Raw genomic sequence first — 25574 nt, forward strand, 5'->3', positions numbered from 1 at the left:
AATAAATGGATACTTCTAAAGTGTTTTAAAGATAGTTTGTTCTCTAGAAGGTCTCAAAAAGTTCATTGTCACCTCTCCAATACCACTGCAGATAAATTCTCACTAATTTGTATCTGTAGAAAGACTTACCTTCCAATTATAATTGATTTTAAATAATTTGTCAAACACTTGTGGGAATCCTGATTTGTCCCAGATTCTGTGCTCAGCACCTGCAGGTAGGAGAGAGGAAAGAGTCCTCTCTTCCCTGGAGAAGGTTACTTTCTTATGCAGGGAATACCCTGCAAGCAATTGATGTCATGTAACACGTGGTAAACCAGATGTGTGAGCGAGCAGAAAGGGACACTTTTTGTGGTGTGGCTGTTGGCAAACATATCCTGGAGCTAGATGGTTTCAAGCTTGCTGAGAGACAAGGAGGAAGAAAAAAGCAGTGTGGACGGAGAGAGCATGAGTGAGGCAGGAAAGTGTGATGAGTGTCAAATAACTTATAGAATAGAATTAATATAATTTTGAAATGAGTGGAAAGTATTCTCTAAGGTTCTCACTTGAGTAATGTAATGACAGTCTTATCTAAACATGAAGTGAAAATTAAATTCTCAAAGTTATTTTACCTGTTTTTTGGATGTGAGAGAATCTTAAAACAGTACTCTTTTATCCTCCAGATAAGGCAGCTGAGGCCCAGAGAGACCTGTGGCCCCTAGCATGTTGGTAGTGATGACGGTGCCCTGGTGCACGAGGCTCTGTCTCGAAAATGTTTTGTCACGCTGTCTCCTGAACTAATACATTTACTGTTGGCATTCATTTACTGCAATAAAATGCTCTTGCTTCAGTATTGTGTAAGGCATCACATTTTATTGTAGTGAATGAATAGTAAAAATAGAAAATCTCAGCTGCTTTTCATTGCTTAGGAAAAAAACACTGAAATCTTATCCTGAATTTTTTACGTTATTATAAAGGGAGTTTATAATAGGTGCTTGGCAGGTTTGATTATAGGTACTATGTCAAGGGCAGCATTTTATAACCCCTTCCTCACATCTCGTCTGTGGAAGTTAGAGTATCCACTGGGTTTCCCATGGAGCTGCACACGATAGTCACACTCAAGCAGTTCATGGAGTGTAAGAAAAGTCTTGATGCTTAATCGTTTGACATTTTAACCAAGGAAAAAACACACTTCTATAGGTTTAACTTACTGTGACGTTTTCTTCTATTTCCCTTCCCCTTCAGGTATCTCCAGGGCAGCTTACTAAAAAGTATAGCTCATGCTCAACAATATTTCTAGATGACAGCACAGTCAGCCAGCCTAATCTTAGAACCACAATAAAATGGTGAGTACATCTAGGTTATCAAGGGCTGAGTGACAGACCCCCTTATGCTAAAAGCATCCTAGCCACATGCCATTTCAGTCACTTGAGTGTCCTTTTCAGTGATCAGGTTAAGAAACTGGTGTCAATTATCTATTGATTTCAAGGACCTAAATATGAATTTTCAATTTCCATTTTAATCTTAGAGTGCATGGTGGAAGGAAAAGCCAGTTAGCAAATAAGAAATCTCAGAAAACGTATATACATCTTTATTTGATGCATTTCTGTTGTTAAGACGTTGTTGAACATAATGAAAAGGAGAGGGTCTTTTTATTGGATGTTTCTAGAAAACATTATTTCTTTATGAGATATGGGCCTAAAACAATGTATACTGCTTTGGAAGCTACTCTTGGAAGAAGGAACAGCTTGTCCCCTACTGGCACCAGAGTGTATCTGCATTTAAATTTAATTGGATTTTGTCAGATTTTGCCCATCATGCATTTTTTTTCCTGCACTATTTCTGTGTGAAAATTCACTTCTCCTTCTTATCCCCCAAAGAGGGGGAAATTATATCGAACCAGTCTTAAGGAACAACTTCTCAAGCTTAATTTCTTTATGGATAAAATTTGTTTGAGGTTTTAATTTAATAGACACATTTAATTTAATTTTATATATGTGTATAAATATATCATCATATCAATCCGTATATAAGAAAATCACAGCAGAGAACATTGACAATGATGAAGTTTTGGAAACACAGCTATGGTTAGGTTTATACTTAAGCACACATGAAAAGTGTGGTGGTTTCCAGGAGCACCTCATAGTCCACAATTGGAGATGCACTTTCAGAACACCCTAAGATGGACCTTTCAGGCTTATTTGAGGGAAGAAAATATATATATATATATATATATATATATATATATATATATATATATATATAGGATCCAGAGCTTCCTGACTCCTTTGGGATTGTCTAAGATTATTAACGTCTCCTTGGGATATGAGTGTTGATTTTCCAGAACATAGTTTGGGAAATGCTACTTGAAAATATTAATATCCTTATCCCTAATTTTATTTTTCAGTCTTAAAAACATAATTAGCTTATAAACTTAATTTTGGTTCTAATGTACCAGCTTTGTAAGCTAATTAAACTATCAGTAACTTCTACTTTAGTTGAAAACAGCAAGTTCACAGTCATAATAATGTAACTTTCCTCTCTCACTTATAACAATAGTTGAGATCAAATTGTATTTCAGCAGAAGCTGAGCACCATCTCTCTCTAAAGTCCTGAGCTTTGGCACCTATTGAATAATCACTAAATGTTTTTATTCAGCCAAGACACTAAATTCATGGGTAAAAGCTACTCTACTTTGGCTAGAGTCCACAGCTTCTTTTGAATTCAAAAGATTCTGATATGTCAGTATATAATTCAAAAGTAGTTTTAAAGATTAACCTTGTTCAGACAAGTATGTTTCATGCTTTTTCCCCCAGCTTAATTTTTGGAAGTTCAGTAAGTTTTAATTTGCTCTCATTAAGTTTTAAAAATGATCATTCGGTACATTAACTATTGGTGAAATAAAGGCTTACTGAGAAAATTAATAGGGCAAGTTGGCTTTTAGGAATGATTTTGAAAAATGCTTATCATGGGGTAGTAGTACATTATTCTCAGTGGGCTAGGTGAGTCTTATTAGAATCACTTATGCAAACACATGCATTCTCCACCCCACCCCTCCCCTTCCCACACCTTTTGATACGCTGAGGAAGGGTATGAGGCATGATTATGGCCAAAAGCATCCCAGGTGAGTCTGATCTTAACCCTAACTCATTTGTTCCCAAGCTTTGCTGCATGTTGCAATCACCTGGGGAGCTTTAAAAACAATCCTGATGCCCAAGTCATGCCCAATGCCAGTAAATCAGAACATCTAGAGGTGGAAGCTAGGCAGTTTATAAAGCTCCTCAGGTGATCCCAGTGTGCAGCCAAGCTTGGGAACCACTGCCTGGTTGGAGTGGAGGAGGAGAAGAACTGCTTCTGACTGGTGGTGGGACCTTGGGCAAGTCAGCTTTAAGCCTTGGTTCCCTTATCTGTAAAATAGGTTATTGAATTAAATGTCATCTAAGGTTCAGTGGTCCTTTTCAGCATATAACGTGGAATTTTGTGATTTTAAAATCAGTTTGAAGATGAAACTGTTTGAAGCACTATAGAAGTATCCATCTTTGATGCTAACAGTGTGATAGGCCTTTTTACAAGTGCCAGTATTCTATAGACCTAGTTATAAAATTCAGATTTGCCTTCCCTAAATTACTTTGAGCTTCATTTTAGACACTGAGGGCAAAGAGAAGCATCTAACTTAACCAAGAGAACCCCTTTGTTGCCTAGTGCACAGTCTCTGTGAGTAGCTCAGTAACTTGAAGAGGGTCTGAGGACTTATACCTGGTTCATTAATATTTCATTTAAGCTAATTTGGAAATACCTGTCATTAATATTATACTGTGTAGTATTAAGCTGCTTATAATAAGCACTTAAATAAGCGCTGCTTATTTCAGGATATCTAGACTTATCATCAGTTTTGTGGGTACTTATATTTGTTATTGAATTTTCTGATAATTATGTGTAAGTGATTTAAAATGATTTTATTTAATTTAGAATACTTTCATTATTTACTTTTAGAGAAGTAATGGAAAATGGGTGGGTAGGTGCATAGTGAACTAAATCAACTGGAATCTAGGGCCTAACAACTTTAAAAAAAACCAAAAACTGGACGGCTTAAATTTAAGCATGTGTACAAATAGATGTACAGGATGAAACGTTCTTTGGGTAGAAGGGCAAATGACAGGGGAAACGTGTAATAATTTCTGTATTATAATAATCAACCAAAACGTGTTTTCTGACAGCATATTACCTAGCATTTTGGTTCCCCTATTTTTGCTAAAAGCTAAAGAACTAAAACAAGGCAGAAAGTGCCCTTATGGTGCCCATTCTGAATTAGAGGATTTCAGGGCCACTGGGCAGCTGGGAAGGTCTTCCCTCCCCCCACCCCTGCCCTTTTAAAAAATATCTTCAGGCCTAACATGATAAATATCAATTGTTAAAATTTTTTTTTTCCCTCCACAGTGTGACCTTAGCAATATATTACCACATAAAGAACAGGTGAGCTCTTTTAAAACCTGTGTTGTCATTCCAGCTAATGAATTTGCAAGATACTAAGTTTAGTGTTAGGTAATAAGTATAGACATTATTAGAGTAAGCTGTAGAGTGCTTTTTTTTACAATATTGAAGTGAATCATTTGTTTTTGGTCTTAGGACTCTTAACACTTACATTATTGAGTATTTGTGTGGGTTATATTGATATTTATTGTACTAGAAATTAAAATTGAGAATTTAAAAATTAAATCCATTGTATGTTAAAACAGGATTTTCATGGTACTGTTGAAATTTGAGCTAGATAATTCTTTGTTGTGGGGGGCTGTCCTGTGCATTGTAGGATATTTAGCAGCATCCCTGGCCTCTACTCGCTAGATGCCAGCAGCACCCTCTCCTCTCCTCTGCATTGTGACAACCAAAAATTTCTCCAGCCATGGCCAGATGTCGCCAGGGGACAAAATCACTGCTAATTGGGAACCACAGTGTTAACATAAATAATATTTTTTTTATGAAAATAACTATTTTCCACAATGAAAAAGTTGAGTGAAAAGTGTGTCATTGATTTACGTCTTTGCAAATCTCTTTAATGTTTGGCTTAATAGAAGACAGCTAATTCTCATATCTACTCTGTCTTCAGTCATTTGCGATCACTTCAATCATTACAGTCATTTGTTTTGAAGAAACAATATGAAGAAGCCCCAACCTCATGTAGATATATAGTTGAAAAAAGGTGTATTTTTAAAGCCTTGAAATAATTGTGGATATTCTTTGATACTATACCAGAGAATATTTCTTAAATTAGTTACAGTGGTATTTTAAATCATATCGATGAACTTGTAGTAGGCACTGTTACATTAATACCTATTGATCTGTCTTGCATGTTGAATGGATCTTTTACCAGTAGGTGGTTTTATAATATTATGAATTAATCATTTGGAAAGTATTGGTTGACATTTCTTTTATACAGTGTCAAAAATTGAATTGTTTTAGTCTCACCACCAATCTTATTAGAAAAGTCTATATAAGTATTGAGAAGCTGTCAAGCTTGCAACGGAAGGTACACGTTTTCCCAGTTCCTGATTTTTAACTTGAATTTTATCATTGGCAACAAATAACTTATTTTCCTTGAAGTGACAGGCTCACTATTCATTTTTGAGAGAATGACAGTCAGTTGTACTATCAAATAAAGATGGTATTCTGTGAAAAAAGGGGCTTGTTCAGCTCACAACTAAGTCACAAATGCTTTTCCTTAACACAACCATATTTCAGTATGCAGATGTGCTTAATGTATACTCTCCATATTTTCTGAATATTCATTCAGATGTTACAAAGAAGGATCAAAGTTTAATAACACTGTTAATTTTTACTGCTTTGTCAAGGATGTTCTTAAGAATTTTCTTTTTTTTAAATTTATTTATTTAGTGTGTGTGTGTGTGTGTGTGTGTGTGTGTGTGTGTGGAAGATCATCTGAGCTAACATCCATGCCAATCCTCCTCTTTTTGCTGAGCAAGACTGGCCCTGAGCTAACATCCATGCACATCTTCCTCCACTGTATATGGGACGCCACCACAGCATGGCCCAACAAGCGGTGTGTCGGTGTGCGCCAGGGATCCGAACCCGGGCCGCCAGGGAGCGCGAGCACTTAACTGCTACGCCACGGGGCTGGCCCCAAGCAGATTTTTTTTTCAACTGCAAGTGGCAGTAAAGAACGGAATGACTACCAGTGCAGTTTGGTATCACTGCCCTGATTTGTGCTCAGAAACCAGTAGTTTTACCCACTTTTGCTTTTAAGCAATCATTGCAAATGTCAAACCGTGCAAGAGGTAATATCTTAATATGCCTATCAAAACAGTTTCAACCTCATGGGCCTCCTGAAAAAGGTCTAGGGGAACCCCAGAGGCCTGCAGACCACACTTGGAGAACTGCTGTTGAAATGAGCACATTTCAACAGTGTGGTGAACTTTTAAATGAAAAGACTGGTCTCTTTTAAATAAAAAGACAATTAAGTTTTTAACTCAAACTATTTAAAAGAGAAAAAAAAATAAATGATAAAAATATAATATATTCTTATATATTATATAAGAAACTAAAGAGAGAAAAAACAGGGAAAAAACATGAATCTCTCTCACGTTCATTAATTTTCTAAAGACTCTTGCCCACCACTGCTGCTTTATAAAATGTTTTCGTGTGTTCCACTGTGAGGTTAGAGGGGTGGAAATACATTTGGTTTACTTGCATTACCTGTTAGGGTGGGTTAGTGCCTATAAAGGCAACTCTGGCTGGTCATTGTGGAAATAGTTCACAGAATTTGATGTGCTAAGTAAAAAGAGGTCAGGAAACTCACTCACAGAATCCAGGAGAAGAGTTTGTAAAACTGCTTTGTTGAAGGTTAAGCTTTTCCCTCTCCCCTCTCTACTCCCAGCAGATATTTTGCTAAGATATTAACAATTCCTGAATTAGTTTTTTAAATGTACATCCTTATTTTATAGAGATGCAAATCGATCCTTGGATATTTTTGATGAGAGATCACATCCACTCACAGTAAGTGTCACTTTTATTGAAGCTGTATTTTTCTCTCTTACAGTCATGTTTATTTCATGCTGATTTGCTTTGAAATTAATTACTAGAAGAAAATTATTCCCTCTAGCTTGAAGTCAAAATCATCTTTCTTTAAGTCTTGTTCCCCACCCCATGTTGTATCTAATCATTTTACAAAAGGAATGTTGTATAAGGGATATGACAGAGTAAGAACTGAATTGCAACTTTGTATAATTAGTGAACTAAGGTGAGTAAATGTACCCAAATAATAGAAAATGTATCTTTTTAAATAGCATCAAACAATATAAATATTTGTAAATAAACCTAACAAATATGTTAAGATCTCTATGAAGAAAATTAGAAAACTATTTAAATTTTAAGTCAGTTAAAATGACAAAAATTTTATATTTTATTTTATTTTATTTTATTTTGTGAGCAAGATCAGCCCTGAGCTAACATCCATGCTAATTCTCCTCTTTTTGCTGAAGAAGACCGGCTCTGAGCTAACATCTATTGCCAATCCTCCGCCTTTTTTTCCCCAAAGCCCCAGTAGATAGTTGTATGTCATAGTTGCACATCCTTCTAGTTGCTGTATGTGGGACGTGGCCTCAGCATGGCCAGAGAAGCAGTGCGTCGGTGCGTGCCCGGGACCCGAACCCAGGCCGCCAGTAGTGGAGCACACACACTTAACCGCTAAGCCACGGGGCCAGCCCAAAAATGACAAAAATTTTAAAATTCACCTCCTCAGATGCTCTGCAGCCACGTGTGGCTGGTGACTACTGTGTAAAATAGCACAGCCTTAGAGCCTGGTGATTACAAGAAACTGAAAATGTTTTTTCAAAGGTGTTTGCAGAGAAGTGTGATATATGGTGATCAACAAGACTTTTGAGCCTAAAAATAGTTTACATTTAGATAGAATTCTGTGGAGATAAGGTGGAAAGGAATACACACAGTCATGCACTGCATAATGATGTTTTGGTCAACGATGGACTGCATATAGGACCATGGTGCTGTAAGATTAGCACCATATAGCCTAGGTGTGTAGTAAGCTGTACCATCTAGCTTTGTGTAAGTGCACTCTGTCATGTCCGCACAATGATGCAATCGCCTAACAATGCATTTCTCAGAATGTGTCTCTGTCAAGCCACGCATGACTGTATAAATTTTCTGAGATTGTACCTGTATTTTTCTTTAGTGAACGGTGCTGAATATTGAATCACTGTGGTATTTTAAGATCTCATTGTTTATATATAAAAGATTAAAAGACATGTCACCCAGTCAAAATTATTTTAAGGAGCACGGGGGCAAAAGTAAAAGACTGCTGTTGTAAGAGTACTTAAGTATTTTTCTTCAGTGAACACTTTTTTTCATTTTTTCTTCCAGCGAGAAAAGATTCCAGAGGAGTACTTCGAGCATGATCCTGAACACAAATTTATTTACAGATTTGTTCGTACTCTTTTTAGTGCCGCACAGCTAACAGCTGAATGTGCAATAGTAACTTTGGTAAGATATTTCTTCTTTCATCAAGCCTCTTTAGAAATTTCTGTCTTGTACACAGGGTATGGTTCTGTTTTTCAAATAAAAGTAGGTTCCTGAAATGATCATCAGAACTTGATTAAGAAACCTATCAAAGGAAAGTAAAATACATTCGAGCTTAATAATCATTATGATTTAAAATGTTACCGTTGCTTTTCTCATCACAAAACAATTGCTATTAAAGGCAGCAGGAGAGATTTCTGGTTTCTCCCTCCACGCCTAAGGACACACATGCACACACAGTGCACAGGTACACACACACCAGGTGTGCTGGTAGGTGAGAGGGAGGCAATAACAGAACCATCTGGTCCACAGGCAGAGGCTGATTCCATGCAGGTCTAAGCTGAGTCCCAGGCTATATTCTCCAGCAATTCTGAGATGTGTCCTGACTGAGCACTACTGCCGTAAGTGCTCTCTTCCTTGGATGATGGATGTTCTCCATCCCGGCTGTATTCTTGTGCCTGCCTGTGCAGTTGCTCAGGATTAGAGTGCCAATAGGACTTGGAAAGGCTTTGCTAGTTAGCCTGCTAAGCTACAGCTGTGTAACGATCTTTGTGTCATCCATACAGAATTCCCATGGTAAGATTTTATCATTTTGAATAAGTCCTATTCTAGTGAGTGGTGGTTGGGATTGTTTTACTCCTCCCTACAGCAAGCCTATAGGAGACAGTCAGCTGCACGGGGAGGGAGAGAATACTTAGATCAGTGCCTACTCCTTTAGTATCCAGTTAGAATTTAGGAGAGGAGGCTTGTGCTTTTGAATAGAGCGTGTAGAATAAAAAGTGGATAGAAGATAGATCTGTAAGGACTGTCAGCACTTCAGGGATAAGTCCCAGAGGAGTGGCTACAGTGGAAGGAAAACCAGGAGAAGGTAGTAAAGGGACACCAAGATGAGAGAGGTTCAAGGAAAGTGTGGTCAAAATGCTAAATGCTGCCAAGAAGTTGCACATTCCACAAATACCCACTGGCTACCTCCTCTGTGTCACATTCTAGGTGCTGGGGAGAGAGGATAAAACTAAAACAAGTTGAATAAAGCTCTTGCCTTTATGCAGCTCACATTCTAGTGAGGAAGACATAAGTATTTTTTTAAATGAGGGTTTTTATTCTTTTATTTTTTGTGTGTGTGAGGAAGATCAGCCCTGAGCTAACATCCATGCTAATCCTCCTCTTTTTGCTGAGGAAGGCCGGCTCTGAGCTAACATCTATTGTCAATCCTCCTTTTTTTTTTTCCCCCCCAAAGCCCCAGTAGATAGTTGTATGTCATAGTTGCACATCCTTCTAGTTGCTGTATGTGGGACGCGGCCTCAGCATGGCCGGAGAAGCGGTGCGTCGGTGCGCACCCGGGATCCGAACCCGGGCTGCCAGTAGCGGAGCGCGCGCACTTAACCGCTAAGCCACGGGGCCAGCCGTAAATGAGTGTTTTTAAAAAGATGAGTATTTCAGGTAGTAGTAAATACCAAGAAGATGAAGCAGGGTGAAGGGATAAAGTGATTAGAGGGGCTTTCTATTTTAGAGACAATGATCAGGAAGAGCCTCCTCCAGGGGCTCCCATTTGAACCGGGACCTGACTGAACTGCTGAGGATGAGGAGCTCTGGCATTACAGGCAGAGAGGACAAGTGCGAGACTCTAAGATGGGAACATGTTTTGTGTGTTGAAGGAACAGTAAAGTGGTCAGTGTGGTCAGGGTGAGGAATGAGGGAAACGGCATCGGTAAGGTCAAAGAAGGGCAATGCCCTATGTTATAGGCCCTGCTAGGTTGCAGGCCAGGGAAGATGTTAAATTTTTATTCGTTTAATAGAAAATGTTTGGCAGATCTTGAGCAGAGAGTGAAGTGCTCTTAATTTAAGAGGCTACCCCAGCTGTCTTGGGGAGAGTAGACTGTAGTTGGGAGTCAGGGTGGAGGCTGAGAAGTCAGGAGGCAGTGGCTGATACATGTGAGAAGTGACAATAGAAGAGGAAGCACTCAGATGACCAGTGAAGGCAGCGAGGACAAGAATTGCAAACAGATCAGAGCAGGCTAACTCCAGTGGAGTTATTTAGCCTCAGCAACTGCAGGCATGGCAGTGCCCTTTATGTTGTTAGGGAAGGCTGGGGGTGGAGAGTGGTGATGGAAAGCTCTGGTTTGCATGTGTGAAGGCACCCATGACCTTGGCAAGAGTAGTTTCAGTGAGTGAGAGTGGCAGAAGGCAGACTAAAGTGGGCTGTGGAGAGGATGGGAGGTGAGAAGCCAGCAGCAGGGCATTTACTGTGAGCAGAATGAGAGGAAGCACTCTAGGGGTTGTGGGGGTGGGAGGGGACATATTGGGGAGCATCTCTGGCAAGAGGGAGACATTCTTCAAAAAGAGAGAAGCGTGGGAACAGTGTTCTGCAGAAGTGGGATGGGATCGACGTCACTAATATAAGATTCAGCTTCAGTGAGAAGAAAGAGAAATCTCAGTTCCCCTGACACAGGGCAAGTGGTGTAAATGCATGAGTGTCAGCACATGACAAGTTTGCCAGGAAAGGGGACAGGAGGCTGAGAGGTTGCCAGTATTGTATAAGTGCTTCCAATTATTCCCATAAAGTGGAGAGTTCAACCTTGTAGGGAGGCTCATTCTTAGGATACCTGAGAGCACTGAGTTTTGGGGAGTGGGAGCAGCATTTCACGAATAGCATATAATGTTCTGTAACCATTTGCTTTTGAAAACACAGTTGAGTTTGGAGAACACTGGCAAATCTGAGCTGTCAATCTGATAACCTTCAGACAATAAACATACTCTTTAAAATTGTACTTTTTTCTTTTTGTCAAATGGCACTTATACTCTTCTGCAAAGCGCACTTTGAGGTAACAACGAATCACAGCTCACCTCTATAATCTTTACTCAGCTGTTCACTTTTCCCGGTTCTTTGTACACTAGACATTTGATACGTGTAAAAGAAATCATGAAACCTCACAAATGGCCCGGCAGTTTAGAGCAGTCCTAGGGAGGCTGAGACCTGCAGCTCTGTTACCACGTTCAAACCAGCACAATTGGCTAAGCTGCAGATTACGTAAGACAGAAAGGGATGATCATGAAGTGATCATGGAGATGTGACAAACAGGGCATGTGGGAAGGACTGTCCTGTGTGTGCGTGTGTGTCCCTTAAAAAGGCGCTAAATACGGGAGGGCTGGACAGTTGTGAAGACTGGCCTCAAGTGCACCTGCTTGCACTGCCTGTCTTGCTGCGCCACCCAGCAGCCACTGGGAGGCTCCCCTGACCACCGGTTTTTATCTTCAGCTGGCGCCACAAAAGGACTAGTTACCGTGAAAAGGAGAAGATAAAAATGTGCTCAGCACTACTAGGGTTTTACATCTTCCAATCTTAGGTAAAATCATCACATAACTACCAGCCAGGGATGGTTCCTTGCACGCGGTAGGCACTCAACGTGTTTGTTAACAACTTGAATCTACACTGGGCTGTGTTGCCTTTTGCTTGTGGGAAGGCAGTAACTCAGTGTGTGTCTGCAGGCTGCCCTTTGCTAAGATGGCCATTCATTCCTGTGACCAAAATTGGGCTAGACATTCACATGGGCAGAGTAAGCAACAAGAATTTGGCTTATGACTGTGACCTAGCCTCTGGCTTTGGATGGCCAAGCAAAGTCTCTGTAGAACCTAAGAATAAAAAAACCCTGTCATTCCTAACAGTTCTTATCATAGCATTTAAACTGAACTAAAATCAAAGACCAGTGCTCTACTTTTGCAGGTTTACTTAGAAAGGCTTTTAACTTATGCTGAGATCGACATTTGTCCCACTAACTGGAAAAGAATTGTTTTGGGAGCCATTCTTCTTGCCTCCAAGGTTTGGGACGATCAGGCTGTATGGAATGTGGACTACTGCCAGATCCTCAAGGACATTACAGTTGAGGACATGTGAGTCTGTAAGGTTTTGGTGAACTTTCTAACCATTTTCCAATACCGCATTTGCTCCCATAAAGTTGACGTTTTAAGAAATATTTTTAAAGGTTACATTGTGCAGAGAACTGAAATAGATGTAAAATTACATACTCCTTTCTATCCAGCTGTGGTGTAACAATTTATATTTCCCATCATTAATTGGTAGGTCTTGATGTGTTGTTGTAATAATTGCTTGATAAATTGAAATGTATTTTTCTGGTGGTTTTTGGCAAACATTTTATAAGCTCACTACCAGAACAACACAATACAGTAAATATCTTCATGGCTTTCTTAAAGCTGTCTATCAGTTTCAGTCCATTTTTAAGGGGCACACGTCTGGCCTTTGAAATAAGTGACCACTGTTAAGGTTGTAGGGCCTGTAGACTATTGAGAAGGTTATAGCTTCAATCTGAGTCACACATTGTATATTTGCTTTTGCTGGTCTTTCCCTCCTTTTTATCTCAAGTTTTGTTGTTAGAGAAATGATGATACAAAAGTACCACACAGAAAGGTTTCAGGCCCCTGTGCTCCTGTCTCCTCCCCTACTAGGAGTATTGCACTTGTTTAAAAATAGGTCTGATGAGTTAGGAAGCTCCTGCCTCTTAGGCAGTCTGAGAAGCATGGCTGGGCATCACCAGTGCCCCTTGCATTCGAGAGTTTCCCGGGGCGCTCAGCAACCGCAGCAGCACTTTGTGGGGCCGTAGGTCAGCTGTGAGGGTGCTCCTCACAGAGGGCGTGCTGACACGGGAGTGAAACACGACGTCTCCTGAGGGCTTTCATTCTGGCCACCCTGGCTACTGCGAACGGCCCTGAGGGCAGTAGGCAGCATGAGCCAAAGAGGTGTTTCCAGCAGAATCTCAAAGTCCCCACTTAATGGTGAAAATGTCTTTGTGGGTGACATTTAGGAAAATACTGAACAGCACAGGAGGATCAAGATCATGGCAGGCAGTGTAAGAGTTTGTTTTGTTTCCTCTGACCATTACGATTGTCGACGCAAATAATCCATAATCAATCTGTAAGTCAAAATTGGGGTGAGTTTATTATGAGCCAGATCTGAGGACTAGCCTGGGGCCTGCCTTCCCCCAGGAAGGAAGGACGTGGAAGAACTGGGGTGCACAGAGTGGTTATATACTGTCTTGGAACAAAGAGCATACATCACTTGTGATAGGAATATCCCTTTTACAATAGCCACGAGATTGCTGGCACAGCAGGTAGATGGTCACAAGGTGAGCACAGCAGGTCAGTAATTAATCCTTAGTTTAGGGAGAGATGCTTATTCTAAAGGAAATCCTGATATGGGGGAAGATACGTCCCTATCTTTAGGGGCATGATTCTTGTCTTTGGGACATGGTAAATGTTTAAAGCAGATGTACAATGCATGCTCAGCAGGCCACATCAGGCCCTTAGACAAACAGAGTCAGGCCAAAGTAGCTTTAACCCAAATGGCTTCCTCATATTCTCCAGTATATCCTACTGCTTGTCATTTATTTGTCACTGTAGATAAGACTGTTGTTCAGAGTCCCCAGAGTCCCTATTTACAACTGCAGTGAGGGTCCTTGTGACTAAGAGGAGGGACCAGTGATGGTGGGTAGCTGTCAAAGTGGCTTTTGGTGAAAATGCCCACTTCGATAATGTGTAAACTGAGTGGTCATGGTGATATTGCTGGTAGCATCTTAGCAAGCAGTCTGATGGCAAATAACGAATTTGAAATGAATGGAAGTACTTTTGGAAGTTGCAGAAGCTAAAGTGACTTTGATCACCACTGTCATCAGTCTTCAAACTGGTCCCTTGAAGGAAAGAAAATCTGTCATCGTGAACACCAGCCCTGCCATGATGGCAGCTGAAATTTTCTCAAAACCTGCCACTGTGCTGACTGGGGCTCTGGTTCTAGTCATAACATGGGAAATGTGTGGGTTTTCCTGGCTGTGAGCTCCAGGAGCAGTGGTGCAGTGTCCAGCTGCAGGAAGACTGTTGGAGACAGTGCTTCGTGTGTGTGAACAGAGAAACACCAGGGGCTGCTCTTGTTTTGACCTCTAGAAATTGGAAAGCCTTACAGTAAAGTGTTTCATATACATTTGTTTTGTCCCCTGCTGTTGACTACAATTTGTAATGGTCTCATTTTGAGTCTAAATTGAAAAATTGGTGTCTATCAGGTTTTTCTTAAAACTTCCCAATATCTGTGTGTCTTGTTAGAATATATTTCCCTCCAAAAAAGTTAAACTGAGCACCTGCTACTCAGAAAATTTCCTGTGCCTGTAAATGGTATGCTATTCAGCCATCCAGCCATTTAAACAACAAAAACCCCCGAAGATGCATATTCTGTAGGCATAAGGCTTTTCTTCAATGATTAAACCTCTATTAATAGACATGTTAATCCTATGAAGTACTGTATTTCTACACAATTAAAATGTATTAGTGGAGGAAATATAAAAAGGATAGTGAAGTGCATTTACTTCTGTAGTAAATTAAGTCCTGATTAGCTGATTATCAAAACATTATCTGATTTACATTTCTATAGACTTATGGCCCTGTGAACACAAAATTAATTATGGAAGTAGGTTCACTTGGGTTTCAAGTTCAACAAATGAGAAAACCTCATCTCTGCTCGTATTCTGACTGCTATCCATACAGGAGCGCATCAAGCCTATGTTGACCTATCCAGTGGTCAATGTTATTATTAATCTTTTAAAACCAAGAAACCAAATACATTATAAGCCTCGTGTTTGTTCAGGTATTTATCATTTTTATATAATTAACTGTCTAAATGGATTACTGTGAAAGGGTAAGATTTACTCTAATTTTATATTTATTAAACATTTGGCAAGCGATGGCTATATGGTCATGTGGCAAAAGACTGCTCCCAGCATTTTCCTCCTCCACTTCATTGAACAGGCCCCTGCAGGTGTGTTCACATTCTGTTGTGGCAGGAGTGGTGGAGGCCAAGCCTCTAGGGGTCGCATCCCCCACATGGGAGAGACACTGTCTGAGTGAGTCCAGTGCTCTATGAGACAGAGGTTGTATCATAAAGTGGGTTTAGTCGAGCCAAGACATCGATCTTTAATCTTTCTGCCTTCCAGAGTTGAAAAAGTGCATCTTGTCATAATGACAGTTGCTCACCCTAGTAAGATTAAGGTGAGCAGAAACCTGCGTTATGCCCTTTGACATAGCCCCATGCACTGGGGCGGGGGAGGGGGTTCCCTTGCCCATCAAATGTAGCTTATTTATTTATTTGAGATGAAGCCTTGTTGCCTCCCGCCTTTCCCCTCAGAGGTAATAGCGGTGGCTCTCCATGGATCCATTTGTTGCCGTGGTGACGCGCCTCCTCCTTTTGTTGGCGCGTCTCCACTTCAATAAGCCCCTTCCTGCTATCGGCCTGGTGAAAATGTCTGTAGGTTCTTCAGAGCTCATCAACAGCAGACATCGTGTCTTTCATCTGACCACTGTAGTGGGGCCTTGTGAGTGAGCATGGTGCGTGAATCGCCAGCTGCACTAATGGAGCTCTGAAGAGTGAGTCCCCCAGTTGGCAGCACGAGTGTGTGAGAAGGCTGCAATCTCTTCCCCTTGTCCCAGCTCAGAGTGCTGGGGTGCAGAAAGGACCACAAATAGCTGCACCTTATTTGAATGTTAGTGTATTACTCCAGCTGGGTAGCCTTTATTCATTTCAAAACAGAATTTAGAGCCCTCCTAGTAGCTCAGAATATTTTTGAAGATAGCCCAGTTGACTAAAATTGTCCTGTGTTGGTTTTGTTGTCTCCTCTCCCAGGAATGAGATGGAAAGGCATTTTTTGGAGCTACTTCAGTTTAATATTAATGTTCCTACCAGTGTTTATGCCAAATACTACTTTGACCTTCGCTCCTTAGCAGATGAAAACAACCTGAATTTTCTGTTTGCTCCTCTGAGCACAGAAAGAGCACGGAACCTGGAGGTAAGGCAATGAAATCACTGAGCACGGTTTTCTGTCAGCCACCAAAGCCAACGTCAGTGGCTAAGTCATATTAAGCAGTGATTAGGAAAATGGAAAATTTTTAAATTAACACATTGAGGAGTTTATTAACCCTTTGGCATCATATTTCCTGTCTTTTATGGCTTATACACAGATCCCACATTAAAAAAAATTATAGATATTATCTCTTCTGTGATCATAATTCACAATATCTTAAATCAAATTTAATCTGTTCTTAATGGTTTTCCATTTGAACCTCTACCCTTCCTGATAACCATACATGAATAATTTCTTAGAATTATATCCCTAATTATATCTACATACAATCTATTTACCATTATTAACTGTCTTGTACTCAGTTTGCAAATTCATGTCCGTGTTTTCCATATATATCAGTGTTCAGTCCCATGAGTTTATTAGACAAAGCATTAGTGGCTAACCGGAGAGACCTATACTTAGAATGTATAATGTGTGTTTCAAATACTGGATGTAGAAAGCACATGGCTTTTTAGTGGAAATGGTAACGTACATTGGACAAAGTAATATTTATGGCTGATGACTTTTGGTGAGTATGCAACAAACTTATTCACAACTGAGGTGGACACATTTAAAATTGACACTTTCTGTGGCATCTTGGTGATGCTTTAGAATAAGACATTTTTCTCCTGTAATGTGCAAGTGAAATAGCACCTTTTGGTGCTGCAGTCATAGACTTCTGCTACCTTTTAATCAAGTCCAGCATAAGCCTACCTCGTTAAAATTTGCTCAGAGTTTATAACAACTAATGAAGATTGGATAGAATTTGAATAGCTGAGCAAACACTGATTTTGCCCAAGTGTATGTTCATGAAGGAACCAGGTGTACAGGTAACAGATGATATTGCTGTTAAGAGCCTGTCACGATACCTTTGACATCTTTGGGAACTCAATTTTTTTTGTTGTTGTTGTTGTGAGGAAGATCAGCCCTGTGCTAACATCTGCCAATCATCCTCTTTTTTTGCTGAGGAGGACTGGCCCTGGGCTAACATCTGTGCCCATCTGCCTCCACTTTAAAAATTTTTTTTTTAATTAATTTATTTATTTTTCCCCCAAAGCCCCAGTAGAGAGTTGTGTGTCATAGTTGCACATCCTTCTAGTTGCTGTATGTGGGACACGGCCTCAGCATGGCCAGGGAAGTGGTGCGTTGCTGCGCACCCGGGATCCGAACCTGGGCCACCAGCAGCAGAGCGTGTGCACTTAACTGCTAAGCCACGGGGCCGGCCCTCATCTTCCTCCACTTCATATGGGACGCGCCACAGCATGGCTTGCCAAGCGGTGCGTCAGTGCTTGCCTGGGATCTGAACCAGTGAACCCCGGGCCGCCGCAGTGGAGCACGTGCATTTAACTGCTTGCGCCACCGGGCTGGCCTAGGGAACTCAATTTTTAAATAACTCTGGAAATCTCATCATAGCCCTTAAAGGATCTTACCTTAGTGAGTTGGCAGGAAGTAGCATCCCCAGAACCTGGCAATACAGACCTCAGCTATGCAAAGTAGCAGTAACCATGAACTATCTAAAGGAGTGTGGATGTGTGGCTTATTGGTGATGGTTTTTTGTTAAGGTTAGAACCCTTTTTAACTGTCCCTGTATTCTCTTTGACTGACTTTCCTAGGCCATTTCCAGATTGTGTGAAGACAAATACAAAGACTTGTGTAGAGCTGCTATGAGAAGGTCTTTCAGCGCTGATAATTTTGTTGGTATTCAGCGCTCTAATGCCGTCCTCTCTTAAGGGAGGAACTAGAGTTTGTAACATCATGAACCCCTCATCTACAAGGACTGGAGAAATATCATCTCTCCTGCGCAAAAACCAGCAAAGTTAGTATCTTCACCTAAAAGAAAGACATCAAATTCAAGACTTGTGGACGGCAAGGATTACGCTCATAGGAAAGAATGGGACCGTGTCAGTGCAACACACTCTTCTGTCCTTTTTAATGTAAACAGTTACAAAAACCACTCCAAAGCAAAAGCTACCAGCCCACACACAGACATGTGCTTACTGTGTAGGCTGATGGCTGTGAACCAGGTGAGGTTTTTTAATTAATAGTTTAAATTTTTAGACTTTAAAGACACTAACTATATAACTTTTATGTTTTTCTATTTTTCTTGCCCCCCCCCCCATATTGCTGCATATTCCTTTTAGAATCAATGCAGTATTACCATTGAAACATGGGACTCCTAACACCTCGTAAAGCCACTTAGGAACAGACGGGATGGCCTTGTTAGGTATTGAAGGTTCTTCCTCCCTACTGTGTCGTTGAAGCTGCTAGTCATTATTGGCAATCAATTTAAACCAAAAGCTGCTGAATAACACTTGTCAAATTCTTTGCAAGCACTACTTATTAGCATTTTAGCATGTTTGGGATCATAAACAGAGAAAGTATCAGTTATTATCTACTTCTATTGGGGCCATGCTGCATTTCTTGTGAACTATAATGGTGCTTCTCATTTTCTGATGATTTTCCTCTTTGTTAAATAAATATATTAAAAGATCTTTTCATAATTCCAACCAACATGGTGGTCCAGTGATAACAAGCAGGTAGTGAAATAGAAGATGTCCCAAAAGTCTGAGTGCAATTTTAAGCTTTACTATAGCGTGCTTGGGCCCTCCAGCGCACTGCTGCAGAGGTATAAATGCTACAGACTTACAAAACATCATATGAAAGTTTAATTGAATTTCTTTTCAACTTAGTTTTGTAAATTTTAAATATTAAGCTTTTAAGTTTTTGTTTCAGTCTCTTGAAGTTGGCAAACATTGCCTGAAACAAAATTAAAATTCAAGGTTTAATATTTAAAATGTACAAAACCAAATAGGTTTAAAAGAAATTCAATTAAACTTTCAAATGATGTTTCGTAAGTTTGTAGCATTTATACCTCTGCAAGTATCAAAGCTCAAAACTGCACTAAGACTGTAGAGATACCTAGTGTCTTCATGTGCCCTCCTCTTTTAAACAGGGCTTGTGCTGTTTTCCTGCTTTGATCACCTAAATTTCTTCTTTCTAGATTTGGGAAAGGAAGATTATGAAGAGCACATGTAATAAGTTGGACAGAACTGGACCTTAATAGTAGTGATATGAAAGTAGATGATGGGAAACGGCTTTTCCATTTTCCATGTTAACCTGGCTGTAGCTGTCCCATCTCAAGTCCTGCTATTTAAGAGGAAACTTACAAACCATAGGAACCCTTACCTCAGGCTTTAAAGGGCAGGGAGTGAAGTAATCAATCTTTTAGGAGATTGGTAAAATGTCACCTAAACTTGAAATACTGAAAAAAGATTAGTGTTCTCAACCTGTGAAATCTTTCTCCTACCTTCTCAAATGTAATCCTAGGAACTGCCTATAAACAAAGCACTTCTGGGCCAGGAACACCCTCTCTCAATATAGCAAGGCTTCACATTATATTGAGTTCTGCAGGTTCCATCATTTTTAAAGGACAGAGAGATAAATGGTAAATAATGGAATATAAAATACTACAATCTACCACCTCAAAAACATTGTTTATGGAGTTTGGAGCTTGGAGATTCAAGTATTGATTGCAGTTTTATTTTGAAAAGAAGGCTACAACTTAATGTGGGTTTTCCTTCTCATGTTTATATTAAAAGCTAATAAACTCTATTTTAATTAAAATATGGCTAGCGTGTTTGTAACATTTGTCTCTATTCACATAGCATTACATCTCTGCCTAACTTAAATGTTTTCAGTCAGCTCTGCTAGTGGTGTCTTAAAGCATTCCAGACTGACCATTCATAGGTTGGTTTGACCCCTGCTGCTAGTTGTGATGGTCATTTATTTCTTTGGGTATGCTCTTTTCAACCTGAAGATAATTTATTACACTTAATCACTGGCCACAGTAGTCAGTGGCTTGGTGCATCAGATGGCATCTTTGAATAGTTCATTATTGTGTCAAGACAGAAAAGCACTTTGGAAGGTAAAAGACACCAGAGAGAAAGGAATGACAGGAATACTATAGACTCAGAATGTGTCACCTGAGGATCTCCGGCAGTCAGGAAAGAAAACGGAACAGCAACTAGGGTTGTTGCTGTAAAGAGGGTGACTTTAAACAAGCCACATAATTTGAGTTTAAAATGCTATTTTCAGACTTACATTTCAGTTAGAAATATACTAAATCTCTAAGGTTTCTTTAAAACTAAGACCCTAGCCACATGCTTGAGTAATGCTCAGTAAATCCTGACAGTACTGCTGTATTTCAGCCACTTCTTTCACTAATTGAGGTCAGCTCTTTAATGATCACTTTTTTTGATAAATTGCTGATTAGGATAAATGATCTGATTTTAGTTTAGAAGAAGAAACAATCACAAATCACTGTTGATAGTTTGTACCCTAATCTGCCAGTTACTAAGCAGCATGCTGACATGGGGGGGTGTCACATGTTGAAGTTTGGGGGAGGGACATGGGACATGACTGGTTTCAAGAACAAGTTGGTGGAATAAGTAGAATCACTAAAAATGGCTTTAATTCTAGGAGGCAGTACAGCCATCTTGATATTTGGGAAGTTGAGTCACTGTAGGGTAAGATTATAAACATGGGAAGCAAGTTCTCTGACAAATGTTAAGGGGCCTGGAAACTGGTTACCAGTAGGGTGGTAAGCATGGCAGTTGTCTGGGGGTTACACCTGGGAAGGGCTTGCTCCCTATAGTTATACTATAAAAGACTATCTGCCTCGACTCAGATTTATCTTCATTGTGAGTCCTTCCTCTATTGGAATACTGACCTCAATGAAATTTTTACTCTGGTATGTTGTGAACTGAACTTCTAAGTTTTCATCGCAAGGAAAAGACAAAGGTCTGAAATATTTGAACCAAATGAAACAACTGCAATTTTTGTAGGTCAAAAATGGTTGCTGTCAGCAGTTTCCTATGGCTCATCCTAAGACGACAGCTTAGGGCCCAACATTTCTGGTTAAAGAGAAATTTCCTCCATGCTGTATCAAGTTCCATCATGGCCCTTTCTCTCACCTTTACTTGTCGTGTAGCCCGTATGCCCATACATTATTGAAACTCAACAGCACTGAATCAAGGTTCATTTATTTCTTGGTTTAGTTTTCAAACTATGTCTATAAATACACTATTCCTTGATTTAAAAAAAAATGCTCATGCCAATATCTACTTTTCAATTCACTCTGTATTCAGGTTATGCAGGGTTTTTGGAAACATTTAGCTACAGTGTGTAGGTTAGCTAAAATCACCCAAGCCTTCCCCGACCAGGTCTCAAGTGACTACACTCTTCCCTCACCCACAAGCTGCATTCTTGAGTATGGAGCTACTTGGAAAACCACTTGATAGCAGAGAAATCTCCCAGGTAAGTGCTAGTTTCTATGCAGAATCTGTAGATTACACCCAGTATCTATCAATCAACAAGTTAAGGATTAGATTACCTAAAGTCTTAACTGTTAGCCACTTACCAACCTGGTCTGCCTGACTGTGCCAGGAAGCAACACCAAAGACTTAGGAGCCCTCAGCAAAGCCTGCTCCCCTGGCACACAGGCACAACCTGCTTGGTTTCTGAGGCATTTCTACTGAACTATTTTAAATGGGTTTGGCAGATGGGAGAACATGCACTTAATGTGAAATAAATTTTAAGAGCACCAGTTTGTAGTTAGGATCGCTAGGGTGCAGCAAGAACTGGGAAAGTGAAATAGTATAGAAATTAAGAGGAATCCAGAGTCAAATGAAAAAAGGTTAACATTCTTTAAAAAAGGAATAGGTTAGGTGATTATTGTAACTGCTGTGAAGGGAGCTGATTAGAGATTCAGGGATAGTATCAGAACCTAAGGTCCGCAAGCAAACACCAGGAGTCTTCAGACAAGTGATTCTGGTAGCTTTTTCTTAAAACATCTAGTCCTTCATCTTACCTTCTCAATTCCACTCAGCTTTACTTTTAGCCCCCAGATGGTGTCCCCTTTATCTCCCCCCTGTGGGAACTGACTCTTCCAAAGGCAGAGCTTCAGTGTTTTGTCTACCTCCTGCTACTGTTGAGGGCCCTCCCTCAACAAGATCGTCTCAGCCTTCGCCCTTGACCGTCTGCTTGTGTCCAATGGGGCAGTGCCTGATTTCCAAAACATTAGCTCCAGGTTCTAGGAAATACAGGTTTTACATGGCTCCCAGGGTAACTGGCCCCTTGTCAGCCCCTTTAATCACCTATTTGAGCCCTCCTGTGTGCCCCAAAGCAGCTGTTCCCAACTTACTGCGCTCGGTGGCCCCCTGACCTGCCCACAACCCTAAATGTATCTCCTCAGTCTAGGCAGCATCCCTACATTCCAAACTCCAAAACTCATTTCATCTGGCAGTAGGAATAGAAGCCTCGCTTCTTAAGGCTGGAGGGGATTCTATCCCATCTCTCAAGTCAATCACCTAGCTCCACCCCCTCCACCAATTTATTCACTTCTGTTTCAAAACTGCATTCATCTCCCCAACATGGGGACAGCGACATTCAACTTTGCTCAGTCCTTTACTGTCCTAGTGTTTCTCAAGATGTGGTCCCCAGACCACTTGCCTCTCATTAGCTGAAAGTGCCTATGAAAAAGGAAGCTTGTCTAAATGCAACAGAATCCTGGATCGGATCCTGGAGCAAAGAACAGTAGTGAAAAATTGAGTGAGATCCAAATGAAGTCTGGAGTTAATAGTAATGTGCCAATGTTGACTCATTAATTTTAACAAGCGTACTATGATACTATGTTAACATTACGGCAAAATGGGTAAGGGGCCTTCAGGAATTCTGAATTATCTTTGCAACTTTTCTATAAACCTAAAAATTCTAGAATAAAGTTTACAAAAAAATTAAAAAGTAGCAGCTTCTTGGGCTACAGACCTACTGAACCTCAATTCCTGAAGCAGAAGCCCGGGAATCTACATTTTTATTAGGAACTGCCAATGATTCTTATGCAGACTCAAATTTGAAAACCTAGTTCTTCAATTCCCTTTGCATTGGATGCCTGAACAGCTGCTTCCTCTTCACTTTCTGCACCTTAACCTGGCCTTACCCTGATTTAATCTTTTAGGTCCTCTGAACTGTAAGATACAGGAACTGCTATTTCCCTCCTTTCACAGATGAGAAAGCTGCAGTACTAACAGATTAAGGGACATGTCCAGGATCACACAGCCATGAACAGTAAAGCTGGGGTTTGAACCCTAGTCAGTCTGGCTCCCAAGTCTACGTGCATAACCATTCTGCAGCCTCTCCGTGCTGTTTTCACGCAGGACAAGGAAGAGCTCTGTCCCTAAATCTCTAAAGCATGCATTGTCAGCAGTGACACTGCCCACCTCTGTCTCCAGCTCCTGTCCCTTTGCTCCAGCTGTTCCACTGGGGTGAGCCATCAGGGAGGCGTGCTGACGAGAGTCCAGTCTGTGTGAGGCACACTGCTCTTCTGGCAGGATCCAGCTCCACTGCTGGGTTTCCTATGCTGCTTCTCGCAGCTGCCCTAACTCAGGCACCAGCCTCGTCATGGCCATAGCACTCACTCTGACACTGAATTACACATTGTTATTCACCTCTTGCTGGGTTTGTCTCACCTCCCCAAACAACATTTTAAGCTCCTAATTACCCAACTTCTCCCACATACTTACGCCTCAGAACATAGCTGGAGCATGACACACCAGGCATCACCATGAGGTGACACTGGTAGATTGGTGGCCCATCTGCATTTTGCCAAAGCAGCAGCCAGTAGAGAGGACTCTGACAACACATCTCAGGTTTACTGAGCATCTGTCCAGATTATCAGGGAGGTGCCAACTCAATCCATTTATATTCTCTTATCTGGGCTCCCTGACTTGTATTTACAGCTTAGCACCAAGTTGATCTAATTGCTGAAAGAGAAACAGTTTTGGGAGTTCCTGCTCCCCAAACAGACACACAGATCAACAGAACCCCCTCCATTCAGGGAGGTTCAGTACGGAGCAAAGACGGGGGGTACCGTGCCTCAGGCAGTGTCTCTCTCTTACATGCTTCCCTTCATTTCTTCAGGTGAGTCATGAAACAATCACAGGATCGGAAGGAGAAGCCTATGAAGTCTACTCAAGTAAAATGTTTCCATTAGTTCTGCTTCTGGTGACTGGAATTCGCTTGATTTTCTTATTAATAAAAACACTGCCACTGATATTTTAAGTACCTCTGAGAAATTTGATTATGAAGTTAGAATCCACATATCTCCTCAGATACTCTGAGAAAGCAGGATCTCTCCATAAATGTGTGAGGAGAAAAAGAAGCGTACAGCATCTTTGCCTTTTCTTCATCATTGCTTTAATGTACTTTAAAATTTATCTACATGAATTAGGAACAAAGAAACAAAAATAGACATTTTTGTTTTTCATAAATAACTACTCTCCATATTTGATAAAAATCTCAAACCATTATTTTACCTTCCCACAAATATAATACATACAAAATTTTCCTGAAATAAAAAGGTCAGCAAATTAAGTATCTCGAGACTAACAACTACACACATAGCTGTTCTACTGACTTCCAGGAGCAAAACAAAAATTTCTTACCAAGATGCTCTGAGTTTCCTTTTGTTAGTCTTGGATTCAGAATTATAATCATCTGCCAGTAATAATTTATAGATTCAAGTTGATTGTCTACAAATAAAATATTGCTGGCTCTGATTTGCAAGTTCTGGATTTGACATGACAGTGACGATACTGCGTGGGGTAGGCACTATACGCAAATGGAAATCATAAAACATATTGAATGCCCTGGACTCTAACTACTGACTCGGTATGTGCCTCATTTGGCTCAGTAATAAATTCACCTGCACCAAACCCGTATCAAAAGTCACTAAATCTCTCAGATATATAATATATATTATGTATATACACACCCACAACACAGACACACTATACATACAGTTTGTAACAACATGATGTAATATTGTATTAAAATGGTGTACCACAGACATTATCCTGGCTGAAATAAATCCTGTAACTGTCATCAAGCTGCTAGAAGATTTGAGGATTCCGAGTCAGGTTACTTAGTTACTTACATTGCCCTGCTTAATGTCTTGGTGGCTTTTTCTTTCAGAACCACTCTCCCCAACCCAGGCATCTTTCTTTCCCAGGATCACTTGATTGGACTGTGGAGGCAAGAAAGGGCACACAGAGGGAGCAGGCAATTCTCAGCCACTGTACCTCACACCTGCCTAGATTTGTGATG

General features: G+C 40.4%; 1 protein-coding gene across 4 annotated transcripts in view; it reads left to right on the forward strand.

Moving 5' to 3' along the window:
- The window catches only part of CCNYL1 (cyclin Y like 1), a 35847-nt gene extending 15807 nt beyond the window's left edge, over nucleotides 1-20040 (forward strand). For 2 of the 4 annotated variants that reach the window (XM_087435710.1, XM_087435711.1), the window contains exons 4-10: nucleotides 1222-1322; nucleotides 4414-4449; nucleotides 6933-6984; nucleotides 8365-8484; nucleotides 12242-12408; nucleotides 16196-16358; nucleotides 18026-20040. In XM_087435710.1, the coding sequence (XP_087291836.1) occupies nucleotides 1222-1322; nucleotides 4414-4449; nucleotides 6933-6984; nucleotides 8365-8484; nucleotides 12242-12408; nucleotides 16196-16358; nucleotides 18026-18142 (756 nt within the window). In that variant the 3' untranslated portion in view covers nucleotides 18143-20040. The remainder of the gene's footprint in view (nucleotides 1-1221; nucleotides 1323-4413; nucleotides 4450-6932; nucleotides 6985-8364; nucleotides 8485-12241; nucleotides 12409-16195; nucleotides 16359-18025) is intronic. The other 2 variants (XR_015553271.1, XM_087435712.1) reach the window with 2 other exon arrangements.
- The last annotated feature ends 5534 nt before the right edge of the window (nucleotides 20041-25574 follow it).

The sequence above is a fragment of the Ceratotherium simum genome, chromosome 9, assembly GCF_057802395.1.
Source record: "Ceratotherium simum simum isolate JZ-2026a chromosome 9, ASM5780239v1, whole genome shotgun sequence".
Lineage (NCBI taxonomy): Eukaryota > Metazoa > Chordata > Mammalia > Perissodactyla > Rhinocerotidae > Ceratotherium > Ceratotherium simum.